The 22,245-nt window shown below is 43.4% G+C and overlaps 1 protein-coding gene across 1 annotated transcript in view; it reads right to left on the bottom strand.

Annotated features, from left to right (window-relative positions):
* Nucleotides 1–22,245, bottom strand: part of slit2 (slit homolog 2 (Drosophila)) — a 430,357-nt gene that overhangs the window by 3,656 nt on the left and 404,456 nt on the right. The window contains exons 33-35 of the mRNA XM_059988947.1: nt 12,043–12,197; nt 10,997–11,285; nt 918–1,129 (exon numbers count right to left, since the gene is read on the bottom strand). Of these exons, the coding sequence (XP_059844930.1) occupies nt 918–1,129; nt 10,997–11,285; nt 12,043–12,197 (656 nt within the window). The remainder of the gene's footprint in view (nt 1–917; nt 1,130–10,996; nt 11,286–12,042; nt 12,198–22,245) is intronic.

Raw genomic sequence — 22,245 nt, 5'->3', positions numbered from 1 at the left:
AATAAATTTCATTACAATTGCTGCATACTTTACACTTATACCAATAAAAGATGAAAATCACATTTTACAAGCAAAAAGAGTGGGGAAAGGATTAAGTCAGAACTAGAAGAGGAATAAATTTTATTGAATTCAAACAAGTTTTTAGAAAGGGTAACTAGCAGAAAGAGAGAGAGAGAAGAAACAATCACCCCTTTTTCCCATTCATCTCACCTGCAAGAGGTGCTGTGATTGGTCAGTTGAAGTTGAGAGGTCAGAGGTAGAGTTTGTACTAGGGTTTAGTTCAGAATCATTGGATTTGGCTGCTCAGTCCAAGAAGATATAGAAATGTTAAAGTGAGATAAACAGCAGTGAGGATAAAGCTGAAAAACTGAACCCTACTTAAATGAAGTGCTTTCAAATTAATGAAACCTTATTAACATAAAACGTGAATTAAATTGAGACATAGAGCAATACAAAGAGTCATCCTCAGCATCCCGCATAATTCAGCGACATGAAATACCAGGCGATCATCAGTTTACTGAAAACAGGGAACAAAACATGTTGTTCAAATTCTTAAAGCAATAAGCAACTGCTTCTAAAACCAACAACAAATTTGTGAGGTGTGGTATGTAATGACTGAATGATGAATATGAATCCCACAAGTTAATCAATATTAGTTACAAAATAGCACTCCAGTTACTTTATATTTTATGACATACGTTGCCAGCTTTTCTTTTGGCTGAAGGAATGGAATTGAGCATGAAAGAGGTAAAATCGTTCTCCCCAATTGTTTTCAGAAGCTTGGATTCATTGGATACAATAAAGCAAATGACATGGTTGTTTGAAACCATCTGCAACTTGATGTTACAATATCTCAGAAAGAATGGGTATCTTTAAACTCTAGAATTAAAAAGGTATTTCTGTTGAACTGTCCATACCTTTATCACAGTTCTCTCCAGTGTAACCACTGTTACATTCACAGTAAGGCCGACTCAGAGCCAAAAGCCTGCATGTTCCATGTTTACACCTGATGTTCTGACAAGGATTAAACAGCTCCTCTTCCTCATCACACAGCACATTCCTGAAACCCAGCTGGCATTTACAGCTGTACGAGAAGGCATTGATTGGCACACAAATACCATGCACACACCTGAAAACAGATCATAACATTGAATAATCAACAACTGTGTTCAAGTGCAATCTTCCTACAGTTTTATTCCTCCCTTCTCTATAACACTGGTCAAAAGATTGGTGAGTAATGTTAAGTGCAGATGAAAATGTTGCCTATCCCATTATTGGTTTAGACATGATTCAACCAACTGGCAGTTGTAGACTTGATCAAGAAAACAAACTTCATGTTATCCATTTCACTAGGTGCTGCAGCTTGACATGATTAAGTAAGCAGTCTCAGCATATCCTGCAGCACAGCAGCACCGAATGAATCCCGATGCACAAACACTGGGAGCCAAAAGAGGAAGTTAAACCTTGATGGGAGGAATTTTCCAAAAAAATCAGAAGTTCTTTGCTGTGCATATCTTGATTTTTATTGATGTAACGGTACTAGCTGGACTACAAGGGGTGCCATGAACTGTAACTCAGGAGGATGATTTCAGATGGGTAGGATGGGAGCTCATGAAATATTATCAGTTTCAATCAGGAATCCCATAATATATTACCTGCTCACAATTCATTGATAAAGAGTTGCTAGGAATGATCTTCATTCCTGCTTATCCCACAAAAATAAGCCTATTGTTAATATCCCTGTGAGTAACTTAGTTACACAAACACACCCTCTTAAATTAGTTCAGCTGCAGTGTAGAAGAAAAATGCAAAATACTAACATAAATTATTTAATGTTTTTGGTGTTCCAAAGGATTGACTGAATTGAAGTGTCATTGACCGGATCTTCCTGTATCGGTCTCTCATCAACAAGCTCCTCTCAAAATCCAAGCTGCCTCTTTGAGAAGAGGTCCCAATGAGGTGAGCCAAACACACTTGCTTGGTGCTCCCTTAAGTTGGGTGGGAAGATTTCACCAAGAGAAACCCTGACAAGGACCTGACAGGCTTTTGACAAATTACAAAACTAGAGGCAGAGCTTTGTCTTCAAACAAAGTTTATAATTCATCTGAATATTTCTTGTATGTCTCAGACATCTTAACATTGACATGAACAAATTCAATTAATGCAATAACTAAAATATTAGAAAACATTAGTAAAGCTACATTGACATCCATAGGCATGATGAGAGACATTAAGCAAAAATAATCAAATGTAAACCTTGTTTTGGCTTGCTAATCTGCTAGTTGAGAATCACCACTGATATGAATGGAATGTCTGATCCCATACCAAGCTGTCGAATTGGAAGTTTGATCCAAGTGAAGTTGGACCCCACCATTGGGCTCCAGAATCAGCACCATTTGTGTCTCAATAAGTCTACATTAAGTCTCTCAACCCTATGACTTGGCCTGCATACCATCTCTGGCAAAAAATTCCAAAAATTTGCCATCCTCTTGCGAAAGAAATTTTTCCTCATTTTTGCTCTAAATGCATGTCTCTCAAGTCTATGCCTGTGCCCTCTGGTCCTAGACTCTCCCGCAACAGGAAGCATCCTCACTACACCCACTCAATCCAGTCCATTCAGTATTTTGATACCTTTCAGTGAGATCGTCACATATTCTAAACTCTAGTGAGCATAGGCCCAGAGTCATCAAACACTCCTCATTCTCAAGAACCTCCTCTTGACTCTCTCCAATGCCAGCACATCTTTTTTCAGATAAGGGCCCAAAGCTGCCCACAAGTGCACTCTGCCCAAAGTCTTATAAAGCTTCAGCATTACATCCTTAACTTTTATATTCTAGTCTTCTCAAAATGAATGTTAACATTTACCTTCCTTACCACAGACTCAACCTACGAGTTAACCTTTATGGAATCCTGCACGAGGACTCTGAAGTCCCTCTGCACCTTTGAGTATTGAATTTTCTCCCCATTTACAAAATTATGCACCAAAGTGCATAATCATGCATTTCTCTATATTATATTCCATCTACCACTTCCTTGTTCCTATCCCCAATCTAAGTCCTTCTGCAGACACCTTGCTTCCTCAACATTACTTTCCCTTTCAGCTGTCATCATATTGTCTGCAAACTAGGCCACAAAGACACCAATTGCTTCATCAACATGAAAAAATCTGCAGATGCTGGAAATCCAAAGCAACACACACAAAATTCAGGAGGAACTCAGCAGGCCAGGCAAATGGAAAAGGGTAAACAGTTGATGTTTTGGGCCAAGACCCTTCATCAAGACTGTTCACTTCTTCCCATATGTCAAAATCATGACATATAATGTCAAAAGTAGTGGCCCTAACACCGCCCCTTGAGGCATACCACTAGCCACCGGCAGCCAATCAGAAAAGGCCCCCTTTATTCCCACACTTTCCCTCCAGCAACACAGCCAATCTTCTATCCATGTGAGGATTTTCCTGTAATACCATGGGTGCTTATTTTGTTAAGCAGCCTCATGTACAGCACCTTGTCAAAGGCCTTCTGAACATCCAAATAAACAACATCCACCGACTGCCTATCCTGCCTGTAATTTCCTCAAAGAATTCCAGTAGATTTGTCAGGCAAAATTTCCCCTTTAGAAAACTATGCTGAGTTTGGTCTATTTTATCACGTGTCTCAAAGTACCCTAAAACCTCATTCTTAATAGATTTCAACTTGTTTCCAAGCACTGAAATCAAGCTAACTGGCCTATAATTTCCCTGCTTCTGCCTCTCTCCTTTTATCTATACTTTACTACAATTCTCATTCTGTTTATCTATCTGTCAGTTTGTGCCCTCAAGTTAGCCCAATCGATGCATTTTTTGACTAAATGGACTTAAAATACGCTAACTTACAGAATGCACGCAAAGGTCAGGGTTATATTTGTATAAAATTGATCACTCGTCAACAGGCCCCGCATTCCACTCCCAATTCCAGCTTTCATGGAAACCGCGATGGGACACCATGACGCATGCACACGGCCAGCCTCAGCAGCGCCTCACGATGCTCACAGCAGCGACACCAACTGCAGCAAAAGGGCAGGGCAGCTCTATTTCGAGTGGTCACATTCCATCAGCATGTGCACGATTGGGACAGATCTAACTGCCACCCATCAATAAGAGATCATTAAATCTAATTGTGATGATGTACTTTGAGATACCCATCAAACCCTTTGCTGTAGTCGAAGGACAGCGGTCCATATATCACGTCCATTTAGGAGATCGCCAACCACATCAGCAAGAATAATCAGCATCCTGGAGGCTTTGGTGTTACTGCTTCGTATCTTCTATCCAGCATTAAGGTAAAAAAAAATATGGTCAGCCTAATTATGCCGCGTGGAAAGAGAAGGGAGACATTATGGTCAAGAGAAGATGCCAAATGTCATTGGGGAGCGGCAAAGAGAAGGATAGAACAAGAATCGGATGAGGTCCGGGCCACACGACTCCAGGACCAAAGAGTCGGGACAAAAAAGATGAGAGAAGCAGAGACAGAGGAGCAGAGGCATGCATGTCTCCAAAATGACAACACGCACAGAAAGAGGGGAGAACAAGAATCGGATGAGGCCAGGGCCACACGACTCTAGGATCAAAGAGAAAGAACAAATGGTAGAAGAGATGAAGAGACGCAGGATGAAAGGGCTGCGCATCTCTAGAATGACAACAACTGGCACAGGAGGAGAAGAGAGGAAGAGACGGAGGAGAAAAGATCAACTCGAGAATATGCGGCAAAGAGTAATTATTGAGAGAGTTGCTGAAGATGACAATGCCCGCATTCAATGACAATATCTCGACAGAGAAAGAGCAAGGCAAAATACACGACTTGCACGCCGTAACATTTCTGCTGATGTTGGTATGATGACCAGAGTATGCCTTCACTGTCGTGTCTTCCTATTCACTGGAGAAACCACAAATTTCTGCTGTATGAAGGGAAAGGTCAGGATAGGCAATTTGCAGCCTTTACCTAATGAACTCCTCAATCTATACAGCAATGAAGAATCTATTGCAAACGAGTTCAGGAAGAACATCAGACAATAAAATTGTCTCTTCCAAATGACGTCCTTTGGTGCCAAAGAAGTCCTTCCAACGAGGAATGGATGGAATCCTTCTGTGATTATTCAAATCCATCATTACATTGGAGATTTTAATGCCAGACCCCAACCAGCAAGCCTGATTCCTTCAAACTTACTTCATGGATTTTCAAGACAGTGTCGAACTGAGAATGTGGATACTACAGAATGATGGAATTCAACATGAGATTCTTGAATTATTGGAAATCCTACGACAAAAAACCCATATATTGCACCCCTTCGACTTGCAAAAGAACAAATTCGAGGCTTGTCAGAAGCGTCCATTGTTATTGATCCTGACTGGAGACCGGCATTTGAACATGAGGGAAGATTTAATGCACAAATTGCCAATGAAGTCGCTGTCATTATACCGAATGGCTCCGAACCTGAAAAAAGATCACAGTACGCTGGGTTGAAAGAACGAGGTGGTGATTTGCAAATAATTTCAGAGTCCCATCGTTCATATGACAGCTTTCAATATGTACTTTCCTTTCCATTGGAGACGATGGCTGGCATCATCATCTCCGAATGACAAATAACAAGAAACTGATGGCAATGTGCTATTATGCGTATCGAATAATGAACCATGAGAATGAGCTTAATAACCTTCTCAGAGGAGGACGTCTATTCCAACAATACCTGGTCGATATGGCTGCTAAGATTGAAGGGTGGCAGATCAACCAGAAATGTTGTCATCAAAAGTGTCCTTTGTTAAATGAGGAGGAGCTATATTTGTCTTGCTATGTGTCTTTCTTCTTTAATAAAATGAGTTTGTCCAAAGCACAGCGATAGCAATAGCATTCAGGGAAATCTAATGTTCATTCTGGTCACATCAGATTGCACTACCTTTCTCTCAAAGGGTGCCCCAATGGGTTACCTGGTTGTCTAGTCATTACTAATCTCTTCATCCATCTCTTTTAGAACCCTGAACCATGGTCCAGGTGACTTATCCATCTTTAGAGTTTTCAGCTTTCCAAGCACCTCCTCCTTAGTACTGGCAATGACACTCACTTCTTCCTCCTGATACTCTTGCATTTCTAGCATTCTGATTAATTCTTTTGCCATATTATATGTCATTTATTTTGCTTTTATATTATCTTGGACTTCCCTTGTCAGCTCAGTTGCTTCATCCTCTCTCCCAGAAACACAATACTGTTCTGCTGCTAGTGCCCCATTCCAATCAATTCCCCTCTCATGCATTTGTAATTCTCTTTATCCACTGTAATACTGACACATCTGATTTTAACTTCTTCTCAAACTGCAGTGAGAATTCTGTCCTATTATGATCACTATCTCTTCAGGGTTCCTTTACCTTAAGCTTCTTATCCAACCTGGGTCATTATATAACCACCAATCCAGAATTACATTCTCCTATTGGGCTCAGCCTCAAGCTGCTCTAGAAAGTCATCTCATAGGCATTCTACAAATTCCTTCTCTTGGCATTCACCACCAACCTGATTTTCCCAATCTACCTGGATATTGAAATCTCCCATGATTATCACAACATTGCACTTTTTACATGCCTTTTCTAATTTCCCATTGTAATTTGTAGCCTACATCTTAACTACTGTTAGGAGGCTGTATATAGCTCACATCAGGGCCTTTTTACCATCTCAGTTTCTTAAACTTTACCAACAAGGATTATCCATCTTCCAATCTTATGTCACCTCTTTCTAAGGATTTGGTTTGATTTCATTTCATACCAATAGAGCCACTCCAAGCCCTTTGTCTACCTAAGCACTATTAAACCTCGTGCTATGTCACTAACCAATGACCTCTTGCGCTGGGCGCTGCCCACCAAGAAAGAAGCCGAACAGCATCTGAGCTCTTTTTAAACCTCACGCCGTGTCACCAAAGAATGACCACTTGTGCTGATTGCCACCTGCCAAGAAAAAAGCCAAAAAGTACTTCAGCTCACGCTGTCACCACTGAACCATCTCTTGTACTGTCGCCTGCTGAGAAAAATGCCGTAAAGCACCCGACCTCTTTTTATACTTCTTTTTTACACGAGAGCTCCTAAACCTAATTTCTGCAATTTATTTATTTAAATAATACCATTCGTTTGGTTTTCCTTTCAAACTGCACAATTTCTCAATTTTCCCAACTTTTTGCCCACTCAACAAACTTACTAATATTTCACTAAGAACTACATTGACCTTGCTATTTTGCTCCTCATCTATTTTTATGTCATTGCAAATTTGTTTACAAATCATTCTCTTCCTTCCAACTCATCAATATTTAACAAGTAGTTAGTTGTACTCCCAGCGCTGACCACACTGGTACAAGTTTCAACCTTAAATAAAACACTTTATTGAGTCCTGACGAAGGGTCTCGGCCCGAAATGTTGACAGTGCTTCTCCTTATAGATGCTGCCTGGCCTGTTGTGTTCCACCAGCATTTTGTGTGTGTTGTTTGAATTTCCAGCATCTGCAGATTTCCTCGTGTTTGCACTTTATTGACTTTTCTTTTGCTGTTTTGTAGCCAATCCTCTTTCCATCCTATCAAGATACCTTAAACACCATGGTCTCGTATCTTGTGATATAACTTTTCTGAGGCATCTTGTCAAGCACTTACTGGAAAACCCAAGTACACATTTCCACTTGTTCTTCCCTATCCACTTTGGTCCTCCCTTCCCAAAAAAGCTCTGTAAGTATGTAAGAAATGACCTCCCCTTTGTGAAGCTAGGAGGATTTTGCTTAATTAAGTAACAGTTTTCCAAATTTGCTATTACTTCCCTAATATATAATTTCTAGTGTTCTCCAAAAATATTTATTAGGCTACTAAATCTATGATAAACTGCATTTTTTCCTCCCTTCCTTGTTGAATAAGGGTGTCATATACGCAGTTTTCCGGTCCTCTGGTACTTCTCCAGAACTGAAGGATTGTTGGAAGATTACAACCCTGTATCTATCCTGTTGGGAGCCACTTCTGGCCCATCTGGGCTCAGGGTTTTAACACCCTTTAGCCACATTATATTACCTAATTTTCCAGAAATAATGATGGCATTTAATTTCCCCCCAACATTATTCAGCATTACTAGGCTTTGTCTGGGATCATTTTCTGTTTGGTTGAGGGAAAGTATCTGATTAACACCTTCGCCACTATCTTTTTTCCCGTATCTGTATCTCTCGTCATATACTTACAGAAGTTCGCATAACTCTTTTGTTATCCATTCCTAGTTCACTCTCATTATTTACCTTTTCCCTATTATATTTCATGGTTTTCTTTGCTAGATTCTAAAATTAACCCAGTCTTCAAACTCACACAAACTTTTGCCTTCTTTTATGCTTTCCGTTTCAACTTAATACCTTCCTTAACTTCTTTGCTTAACTATGATTGGTTCAACTCTCCCTGCTGGGTTATATTTTTGTTGAGTATTTTGCAATATCATGTTAAATGTCAGAAACTATATGCCGTTTAAACCCTCCGACTAGACCATCTTTCCCAGACCTCAGCCAGCTCTATCCTCATTCCATTGTAAATCCCTTTATTTAGGTTAAACACAGTTATTTCTAACACAAGTTTATTTTTCCCCTCAAATGTTATCATTACTTCCTAGGGGAATCATTTACTCTCAGGTCACTTATCAAATGTTCTTCATTACCCATTAGAGATCCAAGAAAGCTTGTTCCTGGTTTGGCTCTATAACACCATTCTCTAGGAAAAAATTCCTAATGAACTCTGGAGATTCATTTTCAGTGCTACCCTTTCCAACTTAATCAACACAATCTACATGAGGTCTCCTAAATAATTGCACTGCTCATTTTACACAATACAGCATTTGTCGATTTACACCCTTTTCTACAAGGTGTCTGCTATTCATTTCTCATTAATGGATGTCACCTTTTCCTTTCTGCCTGTCATTCCTAGTAGTCAAATATCCTTGAGCCCTTTGCAATCATGTCTCCATGATGTTTATTGGATCACATCCGTTCACCTCTAATTATTTACCTTACTATAAATATATTGTGTATTAAGCTATAAAGCCTTTGGGTTTGTTCCTTTTTCACAAGACAACAAAGATTTTGGTTCCTGAATACTTTTGGATGTATTTTATGGATTTTGGGCTGCTGGTCATGAAAATCACCATGAAATTTCCGTATCACACACACCTTTTTTTTGGAATCACCTATGTTTGTTATTTCAATTTATCAGGTGAGATTAACTGATGCCAAGATTAAGGACGACATTGTTGTTGGTCCACAGATCTAACAGGTCATCAATGATAAGCAGTTCAATGAACTTCCAGTGAGACTGAAGAAAATCACATGGAAGGCATTCAAGGATGTTGTTGAAAATATTCTTGACGACTACAGAGCACAAACCATGTGCGGCTGATTTACAACATGCTTCAAGCATACAAAACCGCAAGTGCAACATGTCACTAAATATTTAGTTTTTGCATTCCCATTTAGACTTCATCACTGCAAATCTTGGCACTGTCAGCGACAAGCATGGTGAAACGTTTCACCAGGACATCGCGTTCATGGAGAAATGGTATCAGGGCAACTGGAATCTATCAATGCCGGCTGATTACCGTTGGACATTTAAGCAAGAAGCCACAGACACGGATCACAAACAAAAGTCATCAACATCTTCAGCTTAGTTGAGCCACTGCAAAGTGTCAGCACTATTATGGAATTAAATGCATTATATTCAATAGAAGTCAATTTCTTGCTTCTCTAAGTTCCAATGTGATACAAGCAGTCTGAAATTATGCTTGTGGTCAGCTTTAACCGGTCTATCATAAACAAAAAAAAAATCTGAGGAAGCAACATTTTCAAAAAAATTTGTTGGCCAATGTTTTAATTCATCTTACATTTATTTTGTCTTGTGTTCTTATTTGCCTTTAGTGCTTGATTTCCTTCCCCTCTCTAATGTTCTCCCATCTCTATCCTGCTTTATGTCTCTCTCCTGAGTCAAATGGCTAAGCTTTAATCCTTTTCCTATCCCCTTTTAAACCCTCCCCAACAGCACCGTGAGCAAACAACTCTACAAGGATGGGTTCTGGGCCTACCTAGATGTTGCAGGTCCCATCTATTTCCAGAACCAGATATATTGTTCCTTGAATCTAAATCACTCTCTCACCGATACCATTTATTTAGCCAAACATTTATTTTCTTCTATCAGCACTGGCACTAGTACTGGAAGTAATTCTGAAATTACTACCATTGATTCTGTACTTGGTAACTTATCAGCTAACCCCTAAATTCAAGCTTGCAAGACATCGGTCCTTTTGCACCTAAGCTAATGATGCCAATATGTTATTCAATCACTGATTTTTGTCACCTTCTACTCAAGAAAGCTCTGCACCATCCTGTGACAGCCTTGACCCTAATGCCAGGGAGATGAGTAGTCATCTGGGAGTCACATTCATGGCTGCATAGGTACCTTTATATTCTCTTGCAATGGAACTTCCCTGGCTTCTTCTTTACCTTTTCAGTAGGTAGGCCCATGTCCCGTGATCCTGAGTCTTCCTGCATCCTTCCTGAGAGGTCATGTGCCTGAAGAGTTCCCAAAAGAGTTGCTGGAAGAGGGGGATATCTAAATGGATTGCCTCCCCCATTCTGCTTGGTACCTTCCTGGCAGTGTAGCCTTTATGTGCAGTGTGACTACCTCACTAAACATGGTACCCGTGTACATTCGAGCATTGTGGATGTTCCAATGGAGTCAGCAGTCCAAATGAAGGGTCTTGATCCAAAACATCGACTGCTCATTTTCTCCCATAAGTGCTGCCTGATCTGCTGAGTTCCTCCAGCATCTTGTGCACTTCTCCACGTTCCAGCATCTTGTGTCAACAAAAATGGTAACATAGCCCCTTCACTAGCATTTAAATCACCCATTTGGATGAACATAAAAAGATGCATTTAACCCATGTGAGACGATCAACAACAAATGCACTCTCACTTACTTATTGCCCTGACATGGGTCATTGGTTTGCTGGTCACAAAGAGTCCCAGTCCAACCTCCTTCACATTCACAAGTGAAGCTGGATTGACCAATGGAGTGACAAGTGCCGTGTTGGCACATCTTCTTCTGGCAGGGTTCACAGCCTGGTAGAATGCCAGTCTGCATTGGAACTTTCTTGAAGTCCTGCAGTTCATTGTTGATATACAAGTTGCGGATGCAGCCGTGGAAGCTGGTACCATTCTGACCTGGCCCTTGGCGCAAAGCTGCCAAGTTGGTCCTGATGGGCATACCTAAAAAAAATAGCCAAGATTTGGTGAATGATTTTATAGAGCAAAAGCACTTTAGTGCTAATACTGAAATTCCATAGCAGTGCTAAAACATATTCAAACTTTTAAGCCAAAATAACTTACAAGTTTCATTCCCTTCAGCAGATAATTGCTGAAATCATCCATTTCCTGATCCTCTTTTAACCTACACTCCTCATGTATTTTCTAACTTGCATTAGAAAGCCATTACCAACAAACTGTGCATAGACTGTAATATTCTAGTTGTGACCTAAGGTAGTGGTGCCCATTATGAGATAAAAGCCTTAACTGGAAAATCACACACAGAGAATTAAAACCTACAGCAAAGGTCGTTCCAGAAGCACTCTCAGGAATTATCATTTAAGCAGAAACAATCACTCAGTCAGTGCAGGACTATTTTTGTGCAACTGTGTTGGGAAGGTTAGCCTGACATGTACACCTGTTAATCCTTCATCTGCCTTCAGCAAGATTACCAAGAGTTATTCAACAAGTATCGTGTGCAAAGGGTTGTACTTTATTTTGCAAACACATCCCTGTAATTCATAACATTCAACTTCTGTTCCTTAGAAATATATTTTCATCTATTAAAATGGAATATAATGTCTGATATCCTGTTCTCTTTATAATTATATCTGGATTTTGATCTTTGCCCAGAACTGTGAAGAATTACACAAAGCAGACACATGGAAGGAATTTCCTCATCAGCGTAAAATGTAAGGAAGGTTCTGGAGCCATTCCATACCTCCAACATAGAGCGGGGAGTCCACGTTAAGTGTGGATTGTCTGGCTAGGTTGTTGATACTCTTCGGATTTCCTCCATCAATCACCAAACTCAACATTTGATCAGCTGCCACCAGCTCCAGATTGTGGAAGTTACCATCATTAATTGTTTCCACACTGCAGGGAAAAAACAAGGGAGCTCAGTTAAATGGATAATGTACATTGTGTATTGCACCAAAAATCAAGTAGATTTACTTGAATGCTGGTCGTAAGTTTGTGGTTAGTAATGTTGAAAATTATTTGTTTGCTTTAGTTTAATACAATGGAAATTGAAGATTAGTCACTTGATCTTTTAACAAAAGCATACTTTATTATTTGCCCATGTTTCTGTCCACAATAACTCAGGGCAGGATGGGCTTTAGCAGAGGAAGACCACGAACATAAACCCACTGGTCACTTTATTAGATACAGAAGACATTTAGATACAACACTAGAAAACACTGTTATTAAATAAAGCATTGTGCAAATCTAGAACTCTGTTCCAAAAGTTTGTGGATCGTGAGACAGTTGAAGATTTTCAAGATTGTGACTTATAGTGTTTTTTTAATTATTATATAGCAGGAACAGAGCAGGGGTTCACAATTTTTTATGCCATGGTCCAATACCATTAAGCAAGGAGTCCATTGTCCCTAGGTTGGGAAACCCTGGTATAGAGGGACTTCAGAAAATGGAGTTTATGTAGGGAGTGAAGAATCATGGACGTGAACTTGTGAACCCGTCTGCCCAGTTACAATCTATTTAAATATGTTGCATGATGAGATTCATCTTCATAATGGACTCAGCATAATTATGGATGGTGAAACTTGTGAGTTAGCTGACAACACATTCAGCTCTAAAGTGGTGGTGTTGAATTCCTACTCAAGAGACCCAGACAACAAAATCTAGGCAGTTACACCATTCATGAGAGAGCTCCAAGCTGTTGGAGGAATCCTCTCTGTTTTCTTCGGAAGACATCACAGATTCTTTGTCACAATTTTTAAGTAGCTACTCTGGATGTCTTAGATAATATTTATCCTTCTTTCAACATACTAAAATATAATATCTAGTCATTGTCACATTACAGTGGATTCGGTTAATTGGTCCATCAGTTAATCTGGGTAGACTATTATATGAGACTGTGGCGACCCACTTCCCAGCGCACTCAAACCGGCTCACAAATCAGTGCGCGCCAGCATTGAGGCCAGTCTCAAAAAGGGCGCCAAGTCTGCTTCCCCAGCAAGGGGAAAAGCCCGTGCGCAGGATGGGACTGTGAATAGCATTCCCACCCGGGGAGGGTGGGATCAGGAAGGCTTTAAAGCAAGGCCACGAAGTTTGAATAAATCTCTTTTTGCAACTGCAGCTCATCGACTATGTGTCGTTATTTCAGTGCTGCGTGTAGCACACCGCTACATTTGGTGACCCCAACGGCCCAAATGATATTTGGACCAAAGATGAATGATGCTACATCTGTTCATGTGGTGTCGTTAAAACTGCCAAGCTTCCGGACGCTGCAACCTCACCTGTGGTTCCGGCAAGCAGAAGCCCAATTCCACATTCGGCAGATATCCTCAGAGGACACCCGTTACTACTACGTGGTGAGCTCCCTCGACCAGGACACAGCGGCCCAGGTTGAGGAGCTCATACAGTCTCCCCCAGCAGATGGTAAATACATGGAATTCAAAGCCCCGCTGATAAGGACTTTCGGACTCTCACAGCGCGAGCGAGCTGCCCGCTTACTGCACCTGGATGGTTTGGGTGACAGACCGCCATCGGCTTTGATGAATGAGATGCTGACCCTGGCCGGAGGACACAAGCCCTGCCTCATGTTTGAGCAGGCATTCCTGCAGCAGCTGCCTGAGGACATACGCCTGCTGCTGTCCGACGCGGATTTCAGTGACCCCCAGAAGGTGGCAGCCCGGGCGGACTTGCTGTGGAACGCCAAGAAGGAGAGTGGGGCGTCCATTGCACAGATCACCAGGCCACGCTCCCGGCAGCAGACCAGACCAGGCCCGGCAGCAGAGCCCACTAACCCCAGAGGGAGGGGTGAGGAGACAAACGAACAATGGTGCTTCTACCACCAGCGGTGGGGCGCAGAAGCCCGCCACTGTAGCCCGCCCTGCAAGCTCCCTGGAAACGCCAAGGCCAGCCGCCACTGATGGCTACGGCGGCTGGCCATCGAGGTAGCCTCCTGTATGTCTGGGACAAGCAGTCGGGACTCCATTTTTTGGTTGACACGGGAGCCGAGATCAGCGTCTTACCTCTGACGAGTTACGACACCCGCAACAGGGCTCTGGGTCCCACCCTGAGGGCCGCGAACGGCAGCACAGTAAGGACCTACGGCACCCGTATGGTGCGGCTACAGTTTGGCTCCAGCCGGTTCATGTGGGACTTCACACTGGCCGCCGTAGCCCAACCACTCCTGGGAGCAGATTTTTTGTGAGCTCACAGCCTACTGGTCGACCTACCCAGGAAGAGACTGGTCCACACCGAGACCTTTCAAACGTTCTCCCTGGGTGAAGCCCAGTTGCCGGCCCCACACCTGGACTCCATCACGCTGTCCGACAACGACTTCACCAGAGTCCTGACGGATTTCCCATCGGTTCTGGCACCGCAGTTCACGGCAGCCATGCCCAGATACGGCGTACAGCCCCACATCCCACCCCTCCACGCCCGTGATCGAGGCTTCCCCCGGACAAGCTCCAACTGGTGAAGGAGGAGTTCAAGAGGATGGAGGAATTGGGGATCATATGGCTGTCCGACAGCCCATGGGCCTCCCACCTGCACATGGTGCCCAAAGCAACAGGGGGCTGGAGACCATGCAGCGACTACTGCAGGCTGAACAAGGCTACAACACCGGACTACTACCCTGTGCCGCACATACAGGATTTTGCAGCAAACCTGCACGGTGCACGGATCTTCTCCAAGGTGGACCTTGTCCGGGGATACCATCAAATCCCGATGCATCCAGACGATGTTCCCAAAACGGCTCTCATCAACCCCTTCGGCCTTTTTGAGTTCCTCCGCATGCCGTTCTGCCTAAAGAATGCCACACAGATGTTTCAGCGGTTAATGGACGCGGTGGGACGCGACCTGGACTTCGCTTTCATCTATTTGGATGACATCCTCATAGACAGCAGCAGTCGTCAGGAGCATCTGTCCCACCTCCGTCAACTCTATGCCCGACTGACACTATGGCCTGACAATCAACCCGGCCAAATGCCAATTCGGGCTCGACTCCATCGACTTCCTGGGCCACAGGATTACTAAAGACGGGGCAACCCCTCTGCCCGCTAAGGTAGACGCAGTCCGCCATTTCCCCCAATCCAACACAATCAAAGGCCTTCAGGAATTCGTGGGTATGGTAAATTTCTACCACCGCTTCCTCCCTTCAGCTGCCCTAATCATGCGCCCCCTTTTCGTCCTGATGTCGGGTAAGGACAAGGACATTACCTGGGATGAGGAGTCCACCGCTGCTTTCATTGAAACGAAAGAAGCCTTGGCAAATGCCGTGATGCTAGTGCACCCCAGAATGTACGTCCCTACCGCCCTCTCAGTGGACTCCTCTAACACGGCAGTCGATGGTGTGCTGGAGCAACTCATCGAGGGTTGCTGGCAACCCCTGGCGTTTTTCAGCAAACACCTGCGACCACCCGAGCTCAAATACAGTGCTTTTGACCGGGAACTGCTGGCGCTATACCTGGCAATCCGGCATTTCAGATACTTCTTGGAAGGTAGGCCCTTCACCACGTTCACGGACCACAAACCGCTTACCTTTGCGTTCACGGCGGTGTCCGATCCCTGGTCGTCCCACCAGCAGAGCCACCTGTCCTACATCTCTGAATACACGACGGATGTCTGGCATGTCTCGGGAAAGGACAATGTCGTGGTGGACGCTCTCTCTTGCCATACCATTCACGCCCTGTCCCAAGGGGTAGTCTATGAAGCATTGGTGGAGGCACAGCAGGTAGACGAGGAGATCCCAAGTTACAGAACCACAGTCTCCGGTTTGCAGCTCCAGGACCTCCCCGTAGGCCCAGGTGAGAGGACCCTACTCGGTGACATCACCACCAGCCAACCCCGCCTCGTCGTCCCAACAGCCTGGCGGCGGTGCTTTTTCAACTCCATTCATAACTTAGTGCATCCCTCCATCAGGACAACTGTCCGGATGGTCTCCAGCAGGTTTGTTTGGCACGGACTCTGCAAGCAAGTCAATGAATGGGCCAAAACGTGCATGCACTGCCAGACGGCCAAGGTGCAGCGGCACACCAAAGCCCTGCCGCAGCAGTTCCACCCCACCCGCCAGCGTTTCGACCATCGTGGGGCACCTGCCAGTGTCGCAAGGAGCACGGCACCTCCTGACTATTGTGGACCGGTTCACAAGATGGCCAGAGGCGGTCCTGCTCACCGACACCACCTCCGAATCTTGTGCCCGGGCACTGATCGCCACCTGGGTATCTCACTTTGGTGTACCGGCCCACATTATCTCCGACAGAGGCACCCAGTTCACCTCCAGCCTGTGGTCAGCTATGGCCAGCCTTTTGGGGACACAGCTGCACCACACAACTGCCTACCACCCACCGTCGAACGGACTAGTGGAGCGTTTCCACCGTCACCTGAAGTCGGCTCTCATGGCCCGCCTCAAAGGGCCTAACTTGGTGGACGAGCTCCCCTGCGTCCTGCTTGGAATCCGCACGGTGCCCAAAGAGGATCTGCACACCTTGTTGGCCAAGTTGGTGTACGGCGCACCCCTGGCCGTCCCAGGAGAGTTCATACCAGCCCCAAGGGGGCAAGAGGAAGAACCCGCAGCAGTCCTGGGCAGACTACGCGAGAGGCTCGGCAACCTGGCCCCCATGCCCACTTCGCAGCATGGGCAGATCCTGACCTACGTACCCAAAGACCTGCAGAACTGTAAGTTCATTTTTGTACGACGGGGCGAACATCGGGCACCGCTACAGCGGCTCTACGAGGGGTCGTTTATGGTGATCAGAAACAATGGGTTCACATTTGTGCTGGACACTGGGGGGAGAGAGGAGGTTTTCACGGTGGACCGACTCAAACCAGCCGGCTGGATGTGACGCAGCTGGTCGAGATTCCGGCACCGCGGTGCAAAGGCCGACCTCCCAAACAGGGTCCGGCCCAGACTGTGGACATTGGGGGGGTGTATCACCGGTTCTGTGGGGGGGGGGGGGTTATGTGGCGACCCACTTCCCAGCGCACTCGAACTGGCTCACAAAGTGACGCGCGCCGGCATTGAGGCCGGTCCCAAAAAGGGCGCCAAGACTGCTTCCCCAGCAAGGGGAAAAGCCCGCGTGCAGGATAGGACTGTGAATACGCGCCCCCTACAGCATTCCCGCCAGGGGAGAGCGGGATCAGGAAGGCTTTAAAGCGAGAGGCCACGAAGTTTGAATAAATCTCTTTTTGCAACTGCAGCTCATCGACTACGTGTCGTTATTTCAGCGCTACGTGTAGCACACCGCTACAGGACAACTCTTAAAGAACATAAACTAATTGAGAAAGTAATTGGGATTTCCTTCATTTATTTGGGACACTATGCTGTTTAATTGTGACAGGAAACTGTAACGGTTCCCAGTTTCTAACTAGCATCAGTATTGTGATCTTGTGTGACTATTAGACACTACACTGGCTTAGACTGATTTAAATAGCATGACTTGTATGTGTTTGTGTTCACAAAGCAGTGATTTTTATCCCTGAGAGATGGTGAGAAGTAAGCAGTAAGACCATTTAGAATTGTTTTGTTAACTGTGGTTTCAACCTTTCAGGTTTGGAGATGCTAGAAACAGTCAGGAGTGAAAATGGATATCTGCAGGATGCAACTGTCGGAAGCATAGTATGAAGGCAGTCCGTTATCTACATTAAGCGTCTGCACTGATTTTGTTAATTTACAGTCAATTAAAAGAACACAACAATCTATTGTATCCCAAGATGGCAGTGAAACCTGAGCAGGAGAGTTTTTAAAGTTGAAAAGCTGTTGCACTGGGACAGTTTCACTCTCTCGATCTCAGAAGTCTGGATCCAGCAGTACAATTAGCAATCACACACTGAGGTCTCCTTGGTACCAAGAAACTATGACAACTTCTGTGCTTTATCATGCCATCGCTCTCCTTGAAGCATCTTCTTAGCATTGGATCTTTCTCATCTGCTCAGTCCACTGGAGCTGACTTCACATGGCATGTCCCGATTTCACCGGGGTATGAGGTCTGCCAGCTACCCTCACACACATCAGCCCACCTTTGGAAGCAGTGTACCAGGGTGCGACCACATACAGGCAGCTACTTGAAGCCACAGGTGAGAGTTGAGTGTCCGCTGGGGACCAAAGGTGAGTGAGCTGCCACAGAATGGACATGACAAGCCCTTTACCAGAGGTGCTACTCCAACCAGAACATTCCATACACAGCAGCAAACACCTGATGAATGTCTCCATTGATAACTAATAGGAACTAATTCACAGTTTTATAGTTTTGTGGTAGCACTGATAGTGTTATAACTTGTTCTGTATCTCATTTAAATACTTAATTTGTTACTCAGTTAAATGGCAGTTTGCCTTCTTTATACCTTTAAAACTATTTCCATGAAATTTCAGCTAATTGGGGGAGCCACTTAATTGGCCTAACGTACTGGTCCTGATGTGTTCCAATCAACTGGAATCCACTGCATTTTTTATCAGAATGTGCTATACCCAAGTTGTTTGTCAGATTTTCTATATTAAAACAATAGTCATTCTGCAAAGGATGCTTCATTAACAACTTTACGATGTTGTCAATCCACTGACCATTTCTGGTGTTCTTTTAGAACTGCCTAAATCAGGACATTTTAAAAATATTTTAAAGAAATCATATTCATTCTGCTTGTTTAATTACTTAGGCATAATTATTCATGGAAACATTATATCAGACTTCAGCTGAATGAGAATCATATTAAAGACCCACTGTAATCTTCTCTGTGACTCAAAACATGGTAATAAATGATAAATGTTAAGAATCACAGACTTGTCAAAGGATTCTATTTGAGTTAATTATTAGCAGTATCTTTGTGTTATGCAAGCCAATATATTGCCAGAAGGACCTGTCACAATTCTGTACATGAATGATGAATTGTCTAATTAACGTCTTATTGCGAAACATTTCTCTTTTCCCCTCTTTTGTGACTCTGCAATTAATTCTGACATTACCAGTCTTCTTTGGTTGGATGACTTCGGATGGGAATTACTCAGAAGCAGCCAGGTTCAAGCTTATTGCTTGTAGCCTGTTCCTTCGGCAAGACCCCATCTATAGATTAGTTTCACAATGAACTATCAACATTAGGTTTTGATAGTTCCGTAAGAATGGAAACAAATATGTATGATATATGTTCAGTCTTTTTAAAGTCTTGGAACTACACTCTATTTGTTTCCATTCCTGTGGTCTCATGGAGGATTTGTACTCATCAGGGCTGACTAACATTGCTATGAACTTGCTACATTATGTGCTTGAGATTGCATTGGTTCTCTTAATGGAAAGGAATGGATGGGCAGGCACCAGCTGAGCACAGCATCACCTACAGCTCTGATGACACTTCATCTTCTGAAAGTTGAACAACTTGCTAACCCCATAGGTGAAGAAAGACTGCTTTGTATTATGCAGAACATGTCATGAGCTTCCCTTTAGGAGAGGAAGGGAGAGGAACAGAGAGGAGAATTTTCTTCTCTTTCTGCAAACAGCTGAGCCACATAACAAGAACATGCTTTCTTGGAGCCACTGCTTGTGATGGAGAATTACCATCTTAAAATTGGATATTCAAATTCCAAAAGCCCAAATTGGACCAACTATACTGCAAATCATAAATATAAGAGATTCTGCAGAAATCCAGAGCAACACATTCAACATGCTGGAAGACCTCAGCAAGTCAGGGAGCATCTATAAACAGTTGATATTTGACATTTCAGGCTAAGATCCTTCATCAGGACTGGAAAGGAAGGAGGAGAAAACCAAAATAAGATGGTGGGGGGAGAAAAATGGGTACTAGCTGGCAGGTGATAGGTGAAACCAGGTGAGGGGGAAGAATGGTTGATGAAGTAAGAAGGTGGCAGGTGACATGTGGTAGAGGCAAAGCACTGAAGATGATGACAGTGGACCATGGGAGAAAGGCATGGAGGTGGGGCACCAAAGGGAGGTGATGGGCAGGTGAGGAGAGAAGGGGTGCCAGAGAAGACAGAGTAGCGGAATCACATCTCAGAAATACACATCCATAGTGATTTAACCATTGAAGTACTGCCAATGGTACTAAGGAAAAACATCAGATTTCTCATTAAGTGGATATATGGTTCCTAAAACAAGAACCACAGATGTGCGCATATGCATACACAAGAATGCAGGAACAGAAAGAGGCCACCTGACCCCTCAAGCTGCTACATTTCCCAATATCATCATGGCTGATGCACTCTCAGCTTCGACTCCTCTTCTGAGCCAATTCTACCCAGCCGTCAATCCCCCAATCATTCAGAAATATACTCTACTTGAAATATCTTCCTGATCATTTCTGGCTTTCACTCTTGCCTGTCAATGTGTAAAATGTAGCCCATTTGTACATTTGAGAACGTTTGTTCATTGCTACAGTATGATTGCAACAATTCTGAATATGCCAGAATCAATAATCCATCAGAGCATCACCAATTCTAATAAGTGTTGGAACAAACTGATTTAGAGAAACCGCATCAATTCATCCTGAGTTTTCAGAAAAAGACAAATGGATTTCAGCTGAAACTTGTCAGTGTCTGAATATTTGAATGAAGTGATAAGAGTTCAGGGGGAAAAAAAACTGTGCTTTCTCCAGTCTCAGTCTGGATTCTTCTTGGTGCTTTGTCCTGAGGCTGGTATGACCCAAATCACTCAGTGTCAAGTTTTCCATATATAATCCCAGGGTTCAGCAGAAGCTGAGAAATTAGGAATGTTTTGTGTAGGCAGAGCGTGCCTGCAGACCTGCTCTGATATTCCATCTTAGGCTGAGAAGTGCTAGGGAAATTCCCATCAACAAGGAAATTACGGAATTGTTCAGCACTAAACACAACTGGTTCCCATTTTTTATTGGATTCCACTAGGCTTCTGCCTTACTTCTCAGCAGGAACACAGAAGAGTTAGAGGTAACATTTAGAACATTTAGATCCAGTGGCAGTGCACATCTCCTAAACTAATTTGAAGAATTTCTGGCCACTGGCATTCCTGTAAATGAATAATTATTTTCTTGAACTGCATTCAAATTCTGCTCCAACTGATGTGTGTAAGTCTTATGGGTAGGAATGCATTCATGGTCACTCATAATAACCCTATGATATAGTTGTGACTTATCTGACACTCTACTTGTAATGTTAACTTTTACTGAAGTTAATACAACTTTGGAAGCAAGCTAAAATGAACAATTGGTGCTTTATTACACATTTAAAGCAAGCAAATTAGGTCAAATTTTGACCCATAACGGGCCTTCTGTAAAAGATGGCTACCTGGATGACTAATTGGTTTCAGTGGGCATGAGCTGGTCTTTTACTCTCATTGGTTAAATAGTAGCCAGAAATGCTGCAGTGATTCAGTGTGAAGACGTTATACAACTTTGCAAGGGTGGAATGTGAGCATTATTGTGCGAAATTTCGGGCCCAACATCAAAGAAAAGATATGCTGGCTGGCCCTGGAGGGAATCCAGAGGAGGTTCACAAGTACGATCCTACGAATGATAGGCGTTACATATAAGAAACATCTGATAATTCTGAGCCTGTATTTAATTGATTTCAGAAGTAAGAATGGGGATCTCATTGAAACCTACTGGATACTGAAAGGCCTGGATAGAATAAGTGCAGAGATGATGTTTCCATTACTTGGAGAGTCTAGAATCTGAAGACACAACTTCAGAATAAAGGGATGTCCTATTTGAAGTGACATGAGGAGTAACTTTTTTAAGACAGATGGATGGTGTGTCTATGGAGGCCAAGTTGTTGGGTATATTTAAGAATTTAAGACAGAGATTGATAGGTTCTTGATGAGTAAGGGGGTTATGGATTATCGAGGAAAGGGGTGAAAATGGGATTAAGAAGAAAATCAACGATGATCGAATAGCAGAACAGGCTTGATAGGCCAAGTGGCTTCATTGCATTCTTGTATCTTATGAAGCGGAGGGAAATTTACTAGGCAACTTCATTAAG

This window comes from Hypanus sabinus, chromosome 14 (assembly GCF_030144855.1).
Source record: "Hypanus sabinus isolate sHypSab1 chromosome 14, sHypSab1.hap1, whole genome shotgun sequence".
In the NCBI taxonomy this organism is placed as follows: domain Eukaryota; kingdom Metazoa; phylum Chordata; class Chondrichthyes; order Myliobatiformes; family Dasyatidae; genus Hypanus; species Hypanus sabinus.
Note: the sequence above shows the minus strand (reverse complement) of the source record. Positions and strands in the feature narration are given on the sequence as shown.